Raw genomic sequence first — 13,669 nt, 5'->3', positions numbered from 1 at the left:
ATACCGAAGTTTGGTAAAATTGTGTATTTTATTAATATCACCACTACACATAACATTAAACTCAAAGTGAGCATGGCACTGGTAAGAGAAAGGATTCATTTTAGTCATCATTAATTGGATTCTGCGTCCAAGGAAATGTATTATCTGCAGTTAGAAATGGCAACAAGACTGTCATCATTGTCGTGGGACTGGATGATGGTGTGATATGGGCCAAAGCGAACTAGTTCCACAAAAAGGCTATGATGAGGCAGACTGCAAATTTTTACTGAATTTTGACAAGGGTACGACAACAAGTTCCTACTTGACAGTCCAAAATCAACTTGAAGGGGGAACCTATACATGAGTCTGCGTTGGCAAGAGGTCTCAATTTTGCTCCTAAACCAGATTCACCACCACTAGTGAATTTGGTCAATTCCATTCAAGAGGCTGTGCAATGTCTTACAATAGATGCAGTAGAAGAAATTTGTCAGGAGTCTTGTGTGTGCTAATCAGAACCACACCATCGAGAAGCAACATCGCACATTTGTAGAGAGCAGCCCTCCATAACTTAGGAGCAGACATGGATGTGGTAGTACTTATGTTGGATAAAGGTAATGCTACTGTCCTCCTGCCACAAGAGGACTACAGTAAAAGAAAAAAAGTGGCCTGTACATCAAAATTTTGGCACACAATCATCAATGAATCAGTGGAAATATAACTGTCTGAATCAAGATGAAAGTTTCCAGTTAAAATCAGTATGGGACCCAATTATAGAAAAACTTTATGCTCTGCATAATGGGCGTCATCTTGAGATCATACTGTGCAAAGACAATCATTTTCTTATCAAAGAGGCAAGCTTTGAGAGCAGAGCAATGCAGTGCAGAGCAGTGCACAGACTTACAGCAGAAGCACATGCATTCAAGCAAAGCATGTGCAATTCGAACCGAGACACCACGCATATGCCACAAGGATCTTAAATAGGGGATCTCAGTGTACTACTTGTCATATTCACCTGAAGATCACCGGAAGACTTTGCATCGAAATATTGTACCAGCAAGTTACAGACATCTGGCAGTTTTCCCGAAATTTTACAGAACAAAAACTGACTAGTTTTGTTACTTGCTTTGGAAGCAGTCATGTTTTAAACATGTCATAGAATGTACTTGTTAATACATGAATGATCAGACAGAAGTACTGGTGTCAGCTGCTTATTTAAAGAGAAGTACGCAAGAGCATATGTGTAATAAATATATTATACGTTGGTCGTTGTTACTGTTTTATTCTAGGAACCCTCTGAAGATCAGAGAAGACATTCGAGTATTTGTCGTGGGCAGTTGTTGGAACAAGTAAATTCAAATGTCTAATGCTAAAGAAGACTCGCAGTCACATTCACACTTGACCAAGCATCACTACATCATCTCTGACGGAATTAAAGTGTCACTGGCAAACTTTAAAGTTTTTATTTCTTCTCTTTGAACTTTAATTCGCTTTCCGAATTTATCCTTTATTTCCTTCACAGATTGCTCAATGTACAGACTGAGTAACACTGGGGATGGGCTACAACCCTGTCAAATTCACTTCTCAACTACTGCTTCCCTTTCATATCCTTTGCAATCTGGAATCATCACATTCTTGCTGAAGACTGAGGATATTTCATATGTTTTGTGTATCTTGCATATAAGACCTAGTTTTGATTTAAGTCTTTCAGTACTCTATCAAATTGTTCTCGCAGTATCATATATTTCATCTCATCTTCATCTACTCCCTCATCCCTTTCTGCTAATAATGTCTTCCAGTTTATTTCCTTTGTACAGCCTTTCTATACATTCCTTCCACTTTACAGCTGCCACTTCCTTGCTTGCTAGTGGTTTGCCATTTAAGTTTTTAATGTTTTCTCCCAAGGTCTCTCTAATTTTTCTATAGATTGCATCCACCTATTCCATAGTTATTCATGTTTATACAGCTTTGGGTTTCTCCTCTAGCTATTCCTGCTTTGCCGTTTTGCACTTTTTGTTGCTGTAATTTTTCAGACTTATGTAATCCCTTTTTCCTTGTTTCACTGTTATATTTTCCCTTGTCATCAATTAAATTTAATACACTAAAGTGTTATCCAACTTTTTCTACTAGGCTCTGTCTTCCTGCCTATTTGATCCTCTACTGCCTTCACTATTTCAGTGCTACCTATTCATCTTCTATTGTAATCCTTCCCCCAGTTTCAATTAATCATTACTTAATGCTCATTTTTGCAACTTCCTTAGTTTTAATCTGCAGTTCATAACCAAAAAATTATGTCCAGGGACCACTTTTATCCCTGGAAGTTCTTGCAATTTAAATGTGGTTTAGAAATCTATGTCTTGCAATTATACAATCTATGCATAACTTCAGGTGTCTCCAGGTCTCTTTGACATTTACATCCTTCTTCCAACATTCTTAAACCAGATATTTCCAATGATTAAAGTGCACTCAGTGCACAATTCTACGAGGTGGTTTCCCCTTGGCCTATTTCCTACTGCTTTCCCTTTCTCAACTATTGAGTAACAGTCCCACATAACAACTAAATGTTCATACAGTCTTTCAATTTCTCCATCATGTTTGGAGACAGTAGGCATATAAACTTGCACTATAGTGATGGGTACTGATTTTGACACTATCTTGGCTACAATGATATTTGTACTATGCAATTCATAATAGCACATCTACACTCCTCTTTTACTATTTATTGTCAGTCCTACTCTGACATTACCCCAATTTGATTTTGTGTCGATAATCCTGTGCTCACCTGTCCATAAATCATGTTCTTTCTGAAACCACATTTCACTAATTACAACTGTTTTAACTTAAGCTTATCAATTTTTCTTTTTAATGTTGTTCTATCCACTTACCCACTCAATTATAGTCTCCAACATCCCGTGCTCCAACTTGAAGAACACCAGTTTCATCTTTCCTCATGATGACCTCGTCCTGCACAGTCACCTCTTAGAGATCTGACTGGGGAAATATTTTACCTTCACAATATTTTACCCACACGGATGCCACCATAATTAAGTCCTACAGTAGACTTGCATGTCCTCGGGAAATATAATGGCTGTAGTTTCTACTTGTTTTTAATACCAATATAGCAAAGTAATGTTGGCTGCTGTTACAATGCCAGATCACTTAATTATCCAGGCTCTTGCCCTTGCAACTGCTGAAAAAGTTGCTGCTGCTCTTCAGGAACAACATGTTAACCACCAAACTAGTAATCTCTCTGGTTTCCTTATAGAAAGAAATAACAGGACAATTTAATTTGTTTCAAAGTCTTGCCAACTCAATAAACTTCAGTCTTCCTTTTAAAGTTATTACCCTAGATTTCATTATAAAATGTGTCTTCTCAGAGGTTCATTGGACAAATGAGATGAGTTGCTATTGAAATGTTTCCTAACGCATTCTCTTTTCAGAAAGTAAACTCACCACAGGCTGTTTCTACCATTTTCTTTTCAAAATTGGATGATGGGCATGAAAATTAAATAAATGTGTTACATTTCTTTCCGTCACTGTGCACAGTGTACAACAAGAATGGCACAGTAATGACTATCACATGAACTGCCATTTTCCCAGCATGAAAATTGTGTGTCAAAGAACATCAAACTGCATTTAAAATAAACAACACAAATGTACACAAACTAATTCACTTTAATAACACAAGAAAACTCCCATACAATATCTTCTGCTTATTGTGATATTCTTTCAATTGAGATGCGTTCATTCGCCAACAAACATTCCAGAAATGACTTTAGACTTAGAAAATATTTTACTTACATATTCTTTAAAAATATCCATGTAACATAGCTTGTTTTCCTCTCCCTCATGAAATTCCTGCCAATATTTCTCCATGAATGATTTCTGCATGTCTTGAAATTCTTGGTCTGAAATGTTAAAAACAAAAATTGTCAAAACACTAGTGCCATGTATATTCATAATGCCTGCTATCTAAAATACAAGCCATGAAAATTAATTAAAACAATTGTAAGCCAAGAGAATACTATCAGAAAATTCATTACCCACTAACACATCTTCAATATGCCCAATCACATCATCAAAAAATGTGTCCTCAGGCTTCATATTGTCATCGTTACAACCAAATTCAAGAGTGTCACAATCATCTGGAACACCTGAATGAAGGTGCATAGTGTTAGCAACCAATCCAAAACATTACATATGTTGCATTAAACTACATCATGTTGACACTTAAATATATGTACCTAGAGAGGTCTAACATCAGTCAATAATTACTACAATCAATAGCTTTTACTAAACTCTGTAGCACTGACAGTTAATGCAGATTTCCAATTTGAAATGGTTCATTCTGCCTTTCCCCTACAGAATTTTTGCTGTAATCATATCCACACCACTGCAGCATGTTTTACACTCTTAAATTTATTATTACATTATTCATGTGTGATTTAAGTACAATACAATGTAGCTATAGTAGTGTGTGTGTGTGTGTGTGTGTGTGTGTGTGTGTGTGTGTGTGTGTGTGTGTGTGTGTGTGTGAGCAGATGCACAGGGGAGTGCACATTCTTTATTCAGTGAGTTGTTATCTTTACCCCTTAAATTGTTTATAGTACATCAAGAAGAATTCCAGCTGGGGCCAGTTACCTTAGCACAGCCATTGCACTTTCCAAGATGGATTAAGGTGAGCTAACAACCTAATCCCATAAAAAAAAGTCTATTTTAGGAAACACAAACTTGCATCGGCCATGGAAAGATACAGTGGAAGATGAAATGTGCGTAGGAAAAACAGCTTATAATTTGTAAATGTAAATTATGGGTTATGGAATGTTCAAAGCCTACATAGACCAGGAACCATCCAGACTATGGTCTCAAAAATTTAATGATAGAAACTGGACTTGGTTGCTGTTGTAACTAGGTATAAGTAAAACACAACCAGTAGACAGAACACAACTTTATTCCACAGAAGCAGTAATAACTTGAACAGAGTATTTACGTATGATTCAACAGGAACAAATTATGTACACACAAAAGCTGTAGCAATACACATAGAGAACAGAGGCTGAGTGTAGCTTGGCTGGTCTTAAATAAACTAGGACCATGCCAGGCTCTGACAGTGCTCTCTCTCTCTCTCTCTCTCTCTCTCTCTCTCTCTCTCTCTCTCCCCCCCCCCCCCCTCCCCCCCCTCTCTCTCACTCCTTGTCCACTGGGCTCTGGCTAAGGTAGTGAGAAGGAATGGGAGTGTACAGTCTGAAGTACTTCGAGCGCAGATACATTCTGTGCTTACCTTCCCATGTCAAATAATATGGCAACACTGGCGACACTGGGGCTGTTTCCATGTTGACTACGAGCTTCGGCTTTGGCGATGTTGTTCACAGTGCTGTTGATACTTGTATCAGCAGTTGCTCAGGAATGGGTGACGGAATCCTTGATGATTGTGTCAGAAGCAATAAAGGAACTGCTGATTCGGCCACTGAGGATGGATGCCCTCACCTGCACGGGAGTGGGGAACTAGTAGCAATGTGTGATGTGGTGCCTGAAGAGGAAGGGCTCGGAGGTGATCAGGGCGCACCTGGCCATCCATGCAAACATGAAGTTGATCGTGGTGCCTCAAGCAGATGCTATCCTCCATATGGATGTTGCAGAGATGCCTCCCGTGGTATCTGGGATGACATCTGGAATCCGTTTAGGGTGACATCCAAAACTACACACCCGGATAGCCGCACCCAGCTGGAAGAGGTGCAGCAGTTGCACGGGTTGATAAACTGATCTAAAGCAACATCAGATGAACAGTTGGAAACATACATTTTCATCTGAATTTTGAATGTTCACACAAGGCGTTCTGCCTCACCGTTAGATTGTGGATGGAATGGCAGGGAAAGGATGTGACGGATACCATGGGAATCACAAAATGCCACAGACTCTTACAAAAAAAATTGTGGACCATTATCAGGCACCAATGCTGTGGGCAAGCCTTCAAGTGAAAAAATTTTGGACACAGCTGTGATGGTGGCTATTGTGGATGTAGAAACACAACAAACAACACACGGAAAATGAGAATATGCAACAACAAGCAACAGCCAATAAACATTGTGAAAGGAGCCAGTAAAATTCACATGTATAAGGTCCCATGCAGTTAACAGTGTCAGGTCAAATAGAGATGACGACATGCAGGAAGTTGCTCGATGCATCGCACACTGTGAAGAGGAGGCAAACATGTGGGTAACGTCACCTTCCAAGCCGGGCCAAAGCATGTATCAATGGGCCAACACTTTTGTGTGTGATACACCCCAATGACCTGTAAATTCCCTATGGAATACGTGGAGAACCTTCAAAAGAAGCACTGAGGGGGATCACTACTTGACAGGCTTTGTGATCCGTGCCTAAAAGCAGAACACCATCCACAACAGAGGACCGATGTCAAAAGATGTAATAATTATGGAGTACTTTGTACACACAAGAAGGTGGTGAATCTGGCCAATCATGTTGTACTAATGTGTTACCTGCCACACAATGGGATCTGAAGCTACAGCCTATGCGATCCATGAGCTAGTTACAGGAAAACCATCAGCTGTGCAACGACATCAATGTGGAAACGAAGCAATTCCCACGGATCAAATCCTGGGGCCAGACAGGCCAGCAGGTGGGACAAAGCATCAGCATTTGCATGCTGATTCGTAGGGTGGAACCAAACCTGCAATGTGCTGCTATATCTGGTAACAACACAGAAGGACTGAACAAGGAAACCAATAGGTTATGATCAGTGACAAGGTAGAATTTGATACCATATAGAGAAACAACGGCCAAAGCTTCCTTTTCTTTCTGAGATTACCTAGCTTGAGCAGTAATCAGCATTTGTGAGGCATAAGCAATAGGCCACTCAGAGGCATTGGGATACATGTGAACCAGTACTGCCCCCAAACCCAACTGTGAAGCGCCCATTGCAAGAACCAAGTGGAGGTCTGGTTGGTATGTCACTAAGCAGGTTGCAGACTGCAACATGGTCTTAAGGGTGGAAAATGGGGTTTTGCAAGCCAGCAACCAGCAAAACTGAGTCCTTTTGCACAGCTACCCGTGTAATGGCTGCACAACTGTCACTGCCCCAGGTAAAAATTTATGGTAGCAGGCAACTTTGCCTGGAAAAAACCTGAAGTTCTCTTTCTGACATACAGCATGGAAGCGACACAATAGCAGAAACATGTTGATTCAGGGGCTTGAGACACTCACGAGAAACTTCAAACCAAGATAAACAATTGAAGGTTGAAAAAAAATTGACATTTTTCTAAATTACACTTCAACCTAGTGGCTTGGAGGACAAGAAAAAAAAAGAGACCAAAGATTTGGACAATTTTCCTCAGTGGAGGCATGGGAAACTACAATGTCATCCAAACAGTGTGCACAACCTGGCACAGACGCTTTAAGCTGTTCCAAAAAAACACTGAAAAATAGCAAGAGCACTGGCGACTCTAAAAGGCAACCGCAAGTATTGGTGAACTAACATACATTGTGACTCCGATGCTAAAGGAAGTTGTAAATAGGCACCAGACAAGTCAATTTGTGAGAAATACTGATCACCTGACAACTTTGCAAAGAGTTCGTCTGAGCACAGTATCAGATATGTATCCGCTATAGGCTGTGTGTTCACAGAAAACTTAAAATTGCCGCAAAGGCATAACTGGCCTAACCGTTTCTTTATTATAACTAAGGGGACAGACCGTTCACTTAATGCAATACGTTGAACAATGCCAGATTCCCTGAGATGATCTAATTCATCTTTGACTTGTTCCCGATTACCACTGCAAATGGATGAGCCTGGAAAAAAACGAGGCTGAGCAGAAGGTTTCATGGTAATGCACACTTGGAAACTGTTGGCACACCCCAAGCGAGAAGAGAATAAAGAGAAAAACTCAGAACATAATGCATCTTACTGTGTACACAGCACTTATTCAGGCAATAAATTCATTTCATCTGAAATGGTAAAACCAAACAACTTAAAAGTATCTAACCCAAAATGATTCTCCATACATGCATTATCTGCAACAAGAAATGTGACTGGACTACTGACTTGTAGGTCACTGGGGTGAGAAATGGCTGAGGATAGGAATACCCTGTTTATTGTAATTTACTATCTTTTGGGACACAGGGAGAAGCAGAGAGGAGTCTAAGTCCTTATAAGTTGTGAGTTTACTGAGGTTGCCACAGCTCCTGTATCCATCTGCGTGTGCAGAACTTTACGAAAAAACACATCATCAATGAAGAGCCGATGCAATGTTTACATCCATACCCACATCAGGACTGTTGTGCTGAATTTCTGCATTACAAACAACTGTTGCAATTATGACAGGTAGCAAAGCATTTTGGGCGATCTGGGCACTCATGATAAATGAAACAATAAGAGCAGGATGGGAGCATGGAACATGTACTTTGCTGTTTACTAGCATGTTTACTTAGTTGTTGTGGCTGCTGCTGGGATCAAAGCTGGTCATCTTGACACTGTGATCATGTTCGGACCACCAAAACCATGTCTTTCCCCAGTGAACTATCTGAAGTTTGGTGTGGACGAGAGGATTGGATTGCATGACTCAATTTACTTACCTACAGCTCACGACACCTCAAATGACTGTGCAATAGCTAGAACCTAAGAGAGGGATGGATTTTCACACTGGAGAGCATACCCTCGCATCTTACGATCCAGAGCTAAATGAGTGATATCATATCTCACCATCTGATCAGTATACTCTTTATGCACATCGGATAAAAAATGACAATGACATAACTCACGGAGTTCAGCTGCCCATAATTGATAGGATTGATGTTCTTGTTTCCTACAGTGGTAAAACTCAATCCGGGGTGCAATAACATGGGTGCACTTACAGTAGTATTTTGAACAGGATCACACTCGTCACCAATCACATTGTAATTAGGTATAAGTACAACACAACCACTGGATTGAACACAACTTCGTTCAGTGGAAGCATTTACAACTTGAACACAGTATTTAAGTAACATTCAGCAGGAACCAATTACGTACACAAAGAGCTGTAGCAAAACATGTATAGAATGAGGCTGAGCGTAGTTCAGCTAGTCATAAATAGAGCTCTCCCTCTCTCTCTCTCTCTGTCTCACACACACACACACACACACACACACACACACACACACACACACACACACACACCTGAGGGGCCCTCTGCAGATGATCTAACACTGCTGCACGTGTGGTCTTTTGAAAATACATGCAAGCAAATTTGCAGTGGCAGTACAAGAGACAAGATGGCTGGGTGAGGGTACTCATAAAGAAGATGGATATGTACTATTTTATGGTGGGTGTGTGGATAAACATGAATTCATCACTGGTTTTGTGACACATGACAAAGTAGCAAATTCAGTTACAGAATTCAAAGCTGTTCACAAAAGAATATCCTACACAGTACTCAGAAACCAAGTAACAGACACCACAATTATCAATCTTCATGCCCCAACAGAGGATAACACAGATGAGGAAAAGAAAGAGTTCTATGAACAACTAGAACAAACAACTGAGAGCACACCAACTAGAAATATCAAGAGATTTTGAGAGATTTTAATAGAAAAGCAGGAAAAAAAGAATTTTATACACCAACTATAGGAAGGCACAGTTTGCACGATATTACCAATGAGAATGGTCAGAGGGTGAACAACTTGACTATCTCAAAGAACCCGAGAGTAAGACTGACTGACTTCAAACATAAGAGAATACATAAGGGAACTTAGTGCTCACCGGATGCAAGAACTACCAACCAGATTGATCACACGTTAATGGATAAGCACTATAGCCATAGAGACAGAGACATCAGGTCGTATCCAGAAGCCAACTGTGTATCACACCACTTTCTGATTGTGTGTAGACTTAAACTGATGTTCATCTACATGTATAGGAAGAAGAGGGAGACAGCAGAACCTGCTCTGAATGTCAGGAAACTGTGAGAAAGTGCATTTAAAGAACAATAGGGTACAGAAATCAAAAACTGTTTTGGGGGCCCTCAAAAACCTAGAATCAAGAGAGAACGTAGAAGAAAAGTGGGAAGACATTAAGGTCACGGTACTAAGTATAGGAGAGGATATATTTACATGAAAGAAGAGAATGAAGAAGAGAGGATGGTTCAATCAGACATGTCACAAGGCTTGAGAAAAGAGAAGGAAGATGAGGGAGGAGTGACTGGCTGACAGAGAATGAGCACAAGAGGTAACATTCTCTCAACATCAGAAAGGAGACAAAGCAAATCTTGAGAACAGAGAAAATATTATATCAAACCGGTTTATTAGACAAGTTGAAGCAGAGAGGCACAACAAGAATTCCAGGCAATTTTCCCAATGCATTAAATATCTCAAATGTGGATACCACAGCCATTAGCTTTTTTATTAGGGGTAAGTTTTGTTTATTAATTCTAGGTACTCTTTAGGGACTCTTCTACAATATGATTAGTGGTCAGCATCCATCATTTGCTACTTGCCAAGAAAATGGCTCTGAGATGCCACGACAGACTGCAAACTGCTGTGTATGCTTGAAAGAATCTTGGGAAAAACAATAAAACGACACATATTAGCAATTAATGTGTATCATTTCTTTCAGTACTCCTCATGTGAAGTAAATGACTTTGGAGATATAATTTGGAAAGTTGCTAATTTGGGTCAGCTACTGAGCATGGAAATTTCATCCCATTACAAATGAAACCCATGAAAAAGCCTGCATTCTCATATAAAAACTTGTATTAAATTGAAAATTAGAGCTGCAATCATCATAAGATAAACCACTGTTGGGATCATTAAACTGTCACAATCCTAAGCAGCAGAAACAAGTGGAGTACCTGTAAGGCACTGAAAGCTCTTCACTATCATTACACAGAAAAATGTAAACACAATTAATATGAATTCACAATTTGGTGCATTAAAACTATGAAGTTAAACATTTAGTACCTGAGATCGAAATAAAAATTATGCATGTTATTTAATTTGCATTGATATGATACGTATAAAAAAATGACCAGTAACTCTTTAATGAAAATGAAATACAGTATGGTTATGGTTATACATGAGAGACTAGCTAGCCAGGACAGAGAGAAAATACAAGATGATCCAGGAGGAACAGTCAATATGCAGGGGTGTGAGAGACACTATCTTTTGAACCAAAAATCTCATATGGACATATGCCCCATTCTGAATGGTTTCCGTGACAGAAAACAATTAATGCACTTTTTTTTGGGGGGGGGGCTAGTGGCAAGTGTGAAATGTGAGTACTGGTTCACATACTAAAATTGCATTTAATACTCTGTTTCATACATTAAGGAATTCACATTTACCTTTTACTTCATCCACTGTAATCGATTTCCAAAAGCAGTCTGATGAATCTCACCATTGCCTATAATAGTATGATACTAATATGTCTTTTCTGCTATAATACCCACATGAAACAGATGAAGCAAAACAGAAGCAGCTATTATAACTGATTAATTCATTTCCATTCATTCACACCTCATGTTCCATAAAGCCCATCTTGAGGACAACCTTCATTCAGGGATGCTGAACTATTAACTTATATATTGCTAGATAGAAACAGCCACTGCAGGTTACTTCAGCAAAGTACATGAGAACAAATTACGACTTGTGTTAATCTCTACATATTGATAATTATGGGATTACTTTTAAATTACTTTATATGAGTTTATGAATATTAGTAGAACAGATCTTCCAAAATGAGCCACTGCTTCTTCTATTCTACTGCTCACTGCTGCTTCTAACACGTCAAACTAAGCATTTACGTATCTTCATACAGACCACTACCAGCTTTGTAACTACTAGCAAAATTAAGATCTGTTTAAGATGAACATTGGAATTGTGTAGAACTTACATCCCCAAGTTCAAATATTTTGACAAATTGTAGGAAAGTGGCTAATGAGGTATTCATTAATTTTGTTTTTGAATACCTGAGCATTTTTTGATTTCCTGCCTGATGTATGCCATGGAAATGTAAGCTATAGGACAGTACTGACTATGAACATTAAATTTGTTAGCAGTCACATGTGGGGGTCAACACAATGTGTGATTTTTCAGATTGCAAAGCAAGCAGACCTGAGCTTTAGAGTTAAGTTATCTTTGTGCTGGTGTCACCTCAGTTTGTTATCCATGCCTGGGAATTTCACACATGGAGTCTCATCCAGTGTATGCACACTGATCTCTACTACTGGTAATTGTTCTTAATTTTTACTAGCTCAGGAAAAACAGCATGGAAGCTGTAATGTCTTGCTTTGTATGTTGTACGCTAATGTCACTACAGGCAGTACTGCATTCCAGTCTCCCAGTTCAAGATGAACACACACCAAGGAAATGTCTGAAAACGTCTTATTAAAACATTCTGTGATGCCACTCATCTGCAGGTTCCAGTTATCATCCTGTGAAAGATGTTGCATTGCAGAATGACTTCTAACACTAGTCTCAATTGAAACACTTCTCCATGATCAAAGATCATTACACATGCTACTCCAATTATGTCTTCAACAAAAAAATACTGTCAATTTTCAGAGCTCCGGCAGTCAGTACAGCTTTGCTACCTGCGTAGCAGGTGAGGTCATCACTGTACATTACTATCCTTTTATTTCCATTTGTCAACTTGAGAAATCTTCCCATAAGCAAAATTCCAATACAGTGAAATGGAGTATTAAAGGAGGAATTGGTAGCAGATGTCCTCACAGTAACTGAGGCACATACTTCCATTGTTCATACTCTCTACAGTGTCTTCCATAATGCCTGATAGATCTATAGAAACCTGGTCAAAAATATCTGCTTCTGATTCTATCAAACTTAGCAAAATTCTGCATCAATTATTTCTTAAATGCAAGATTTAAAACTTTGGCTATCATTTTGCTATCTTCTACTGCCACTCTCAACTAGTCAACGAGTAAAAGCCTACAACTCACTTAGAAAATTTTTTGCAGAACCCGAATTTCTTGCGTTCTCGGCAAAATCTTTTGCTAAGGTATTATGGTGGTAGTAGTCATATGCTTCAGGCACCAATCTTTTTATGAATTTTTGGCCATCATAATTTGCGAATTCTGTTTGGAACCGAGAGTGCAGCAGTATGTGCTTCCTCAGGAATTTCTTTATTTTGTTATTAAGCGATGGTGGGTCTTTTCCGTCCTTAATCCACTTCCTTGGCACATATTTCTTCAGGGGCAACTTACAATGTGATTAAGCTTTGCCCATAATTCCTCTATATTCATCATACTGGAACTAAGTGGGATGCTAACATTCAATTATCTGCTTGATGGATTTATTAACTTTAGTAACCACTGTCACTATGAAGACATGATGATCTCCATGTTTACACCATTGATAAGATCAGACCTGTTTAAAGCTAGAAGGTGTAAAATATTTCCATTGCATGTGGACTGCTGGAGTAGCTGCTCAAGATAGTTTCTGGAAAATGTGTTCAAAAGTTCTTCACAAGGTTACCTGTCCATACCATGTTCAATGAATCCACAGACATCACAGCCTATATCTGGTAGGTTAATGTACCTCCAACTAATATTGCACGATCTGGGTATTTCTGCACTACTGATCATGAGCTTCCTTTGAATTATTCTAAAACTCACGGTGGAATGGGATGGCCAATAATTAACTTGAGTTCACCTAGACATGTTACATGTGTCCAGATAACTTTAAA

General features: G+C 39.1%; 1 protein-coding gene across 5 annotated transcripts in view; it reads right to left on the bottom strand.

Moving 5' to 3' along the window:
• The window catches only part of LOC124594916 (ADP-ribosylation factor-like protein 2-binding protein), a 122,951-nt gene that overhangs the window by 52,719 nt on the left and 56,563 nt on the right, over positions 1 to 13,669 (bottom strand). For 4 of the 5 annotated variants that reach the window (XM_047133401.1, XM_047133403.1, XM_047133402.1 and 1 more), the window contains exons 2-3: positions 4,020 to 4,130; positions 3,778 to 3,884 (exon numbers count right to left, since the gene is read on the bottom strand). In XM_047133401.1, coding sequence (XP_046989357.1) covers positions 3,778 to 3,884; positions 4,020 to 4,130 — 218 coding nt within the window. Of the gene's footprint in view, positions 1 to 3,777; positions 3,885 to 4,019; positions 4,131 to 4,220; positions 4,257 to 13,669 lie in introns of those variants that run through there. The other variant, XM_047133404.1, reaches the window with a different exon arrangement.

The sequence above is a fragment of the Schistocerca americana genome, chromosome 2 (genome assembly GCF_021461395.2).
Source record: "Schistocerca americana isolate TAMUIC-IGC-003095 chromosome 2, iqSchAmer2.1, whole genome shotgun sequence".
In the NCBI taxonomy this organism is placed as follows: Eukaryota; Metazoa; Arthropoda; class Insecta; order Orthoptera; family Acrididae; genus Schistocerca; species Schistocerca americana.
This window is presented reverse-complemented; position numbering and strand designations above follow the sequence as displayed.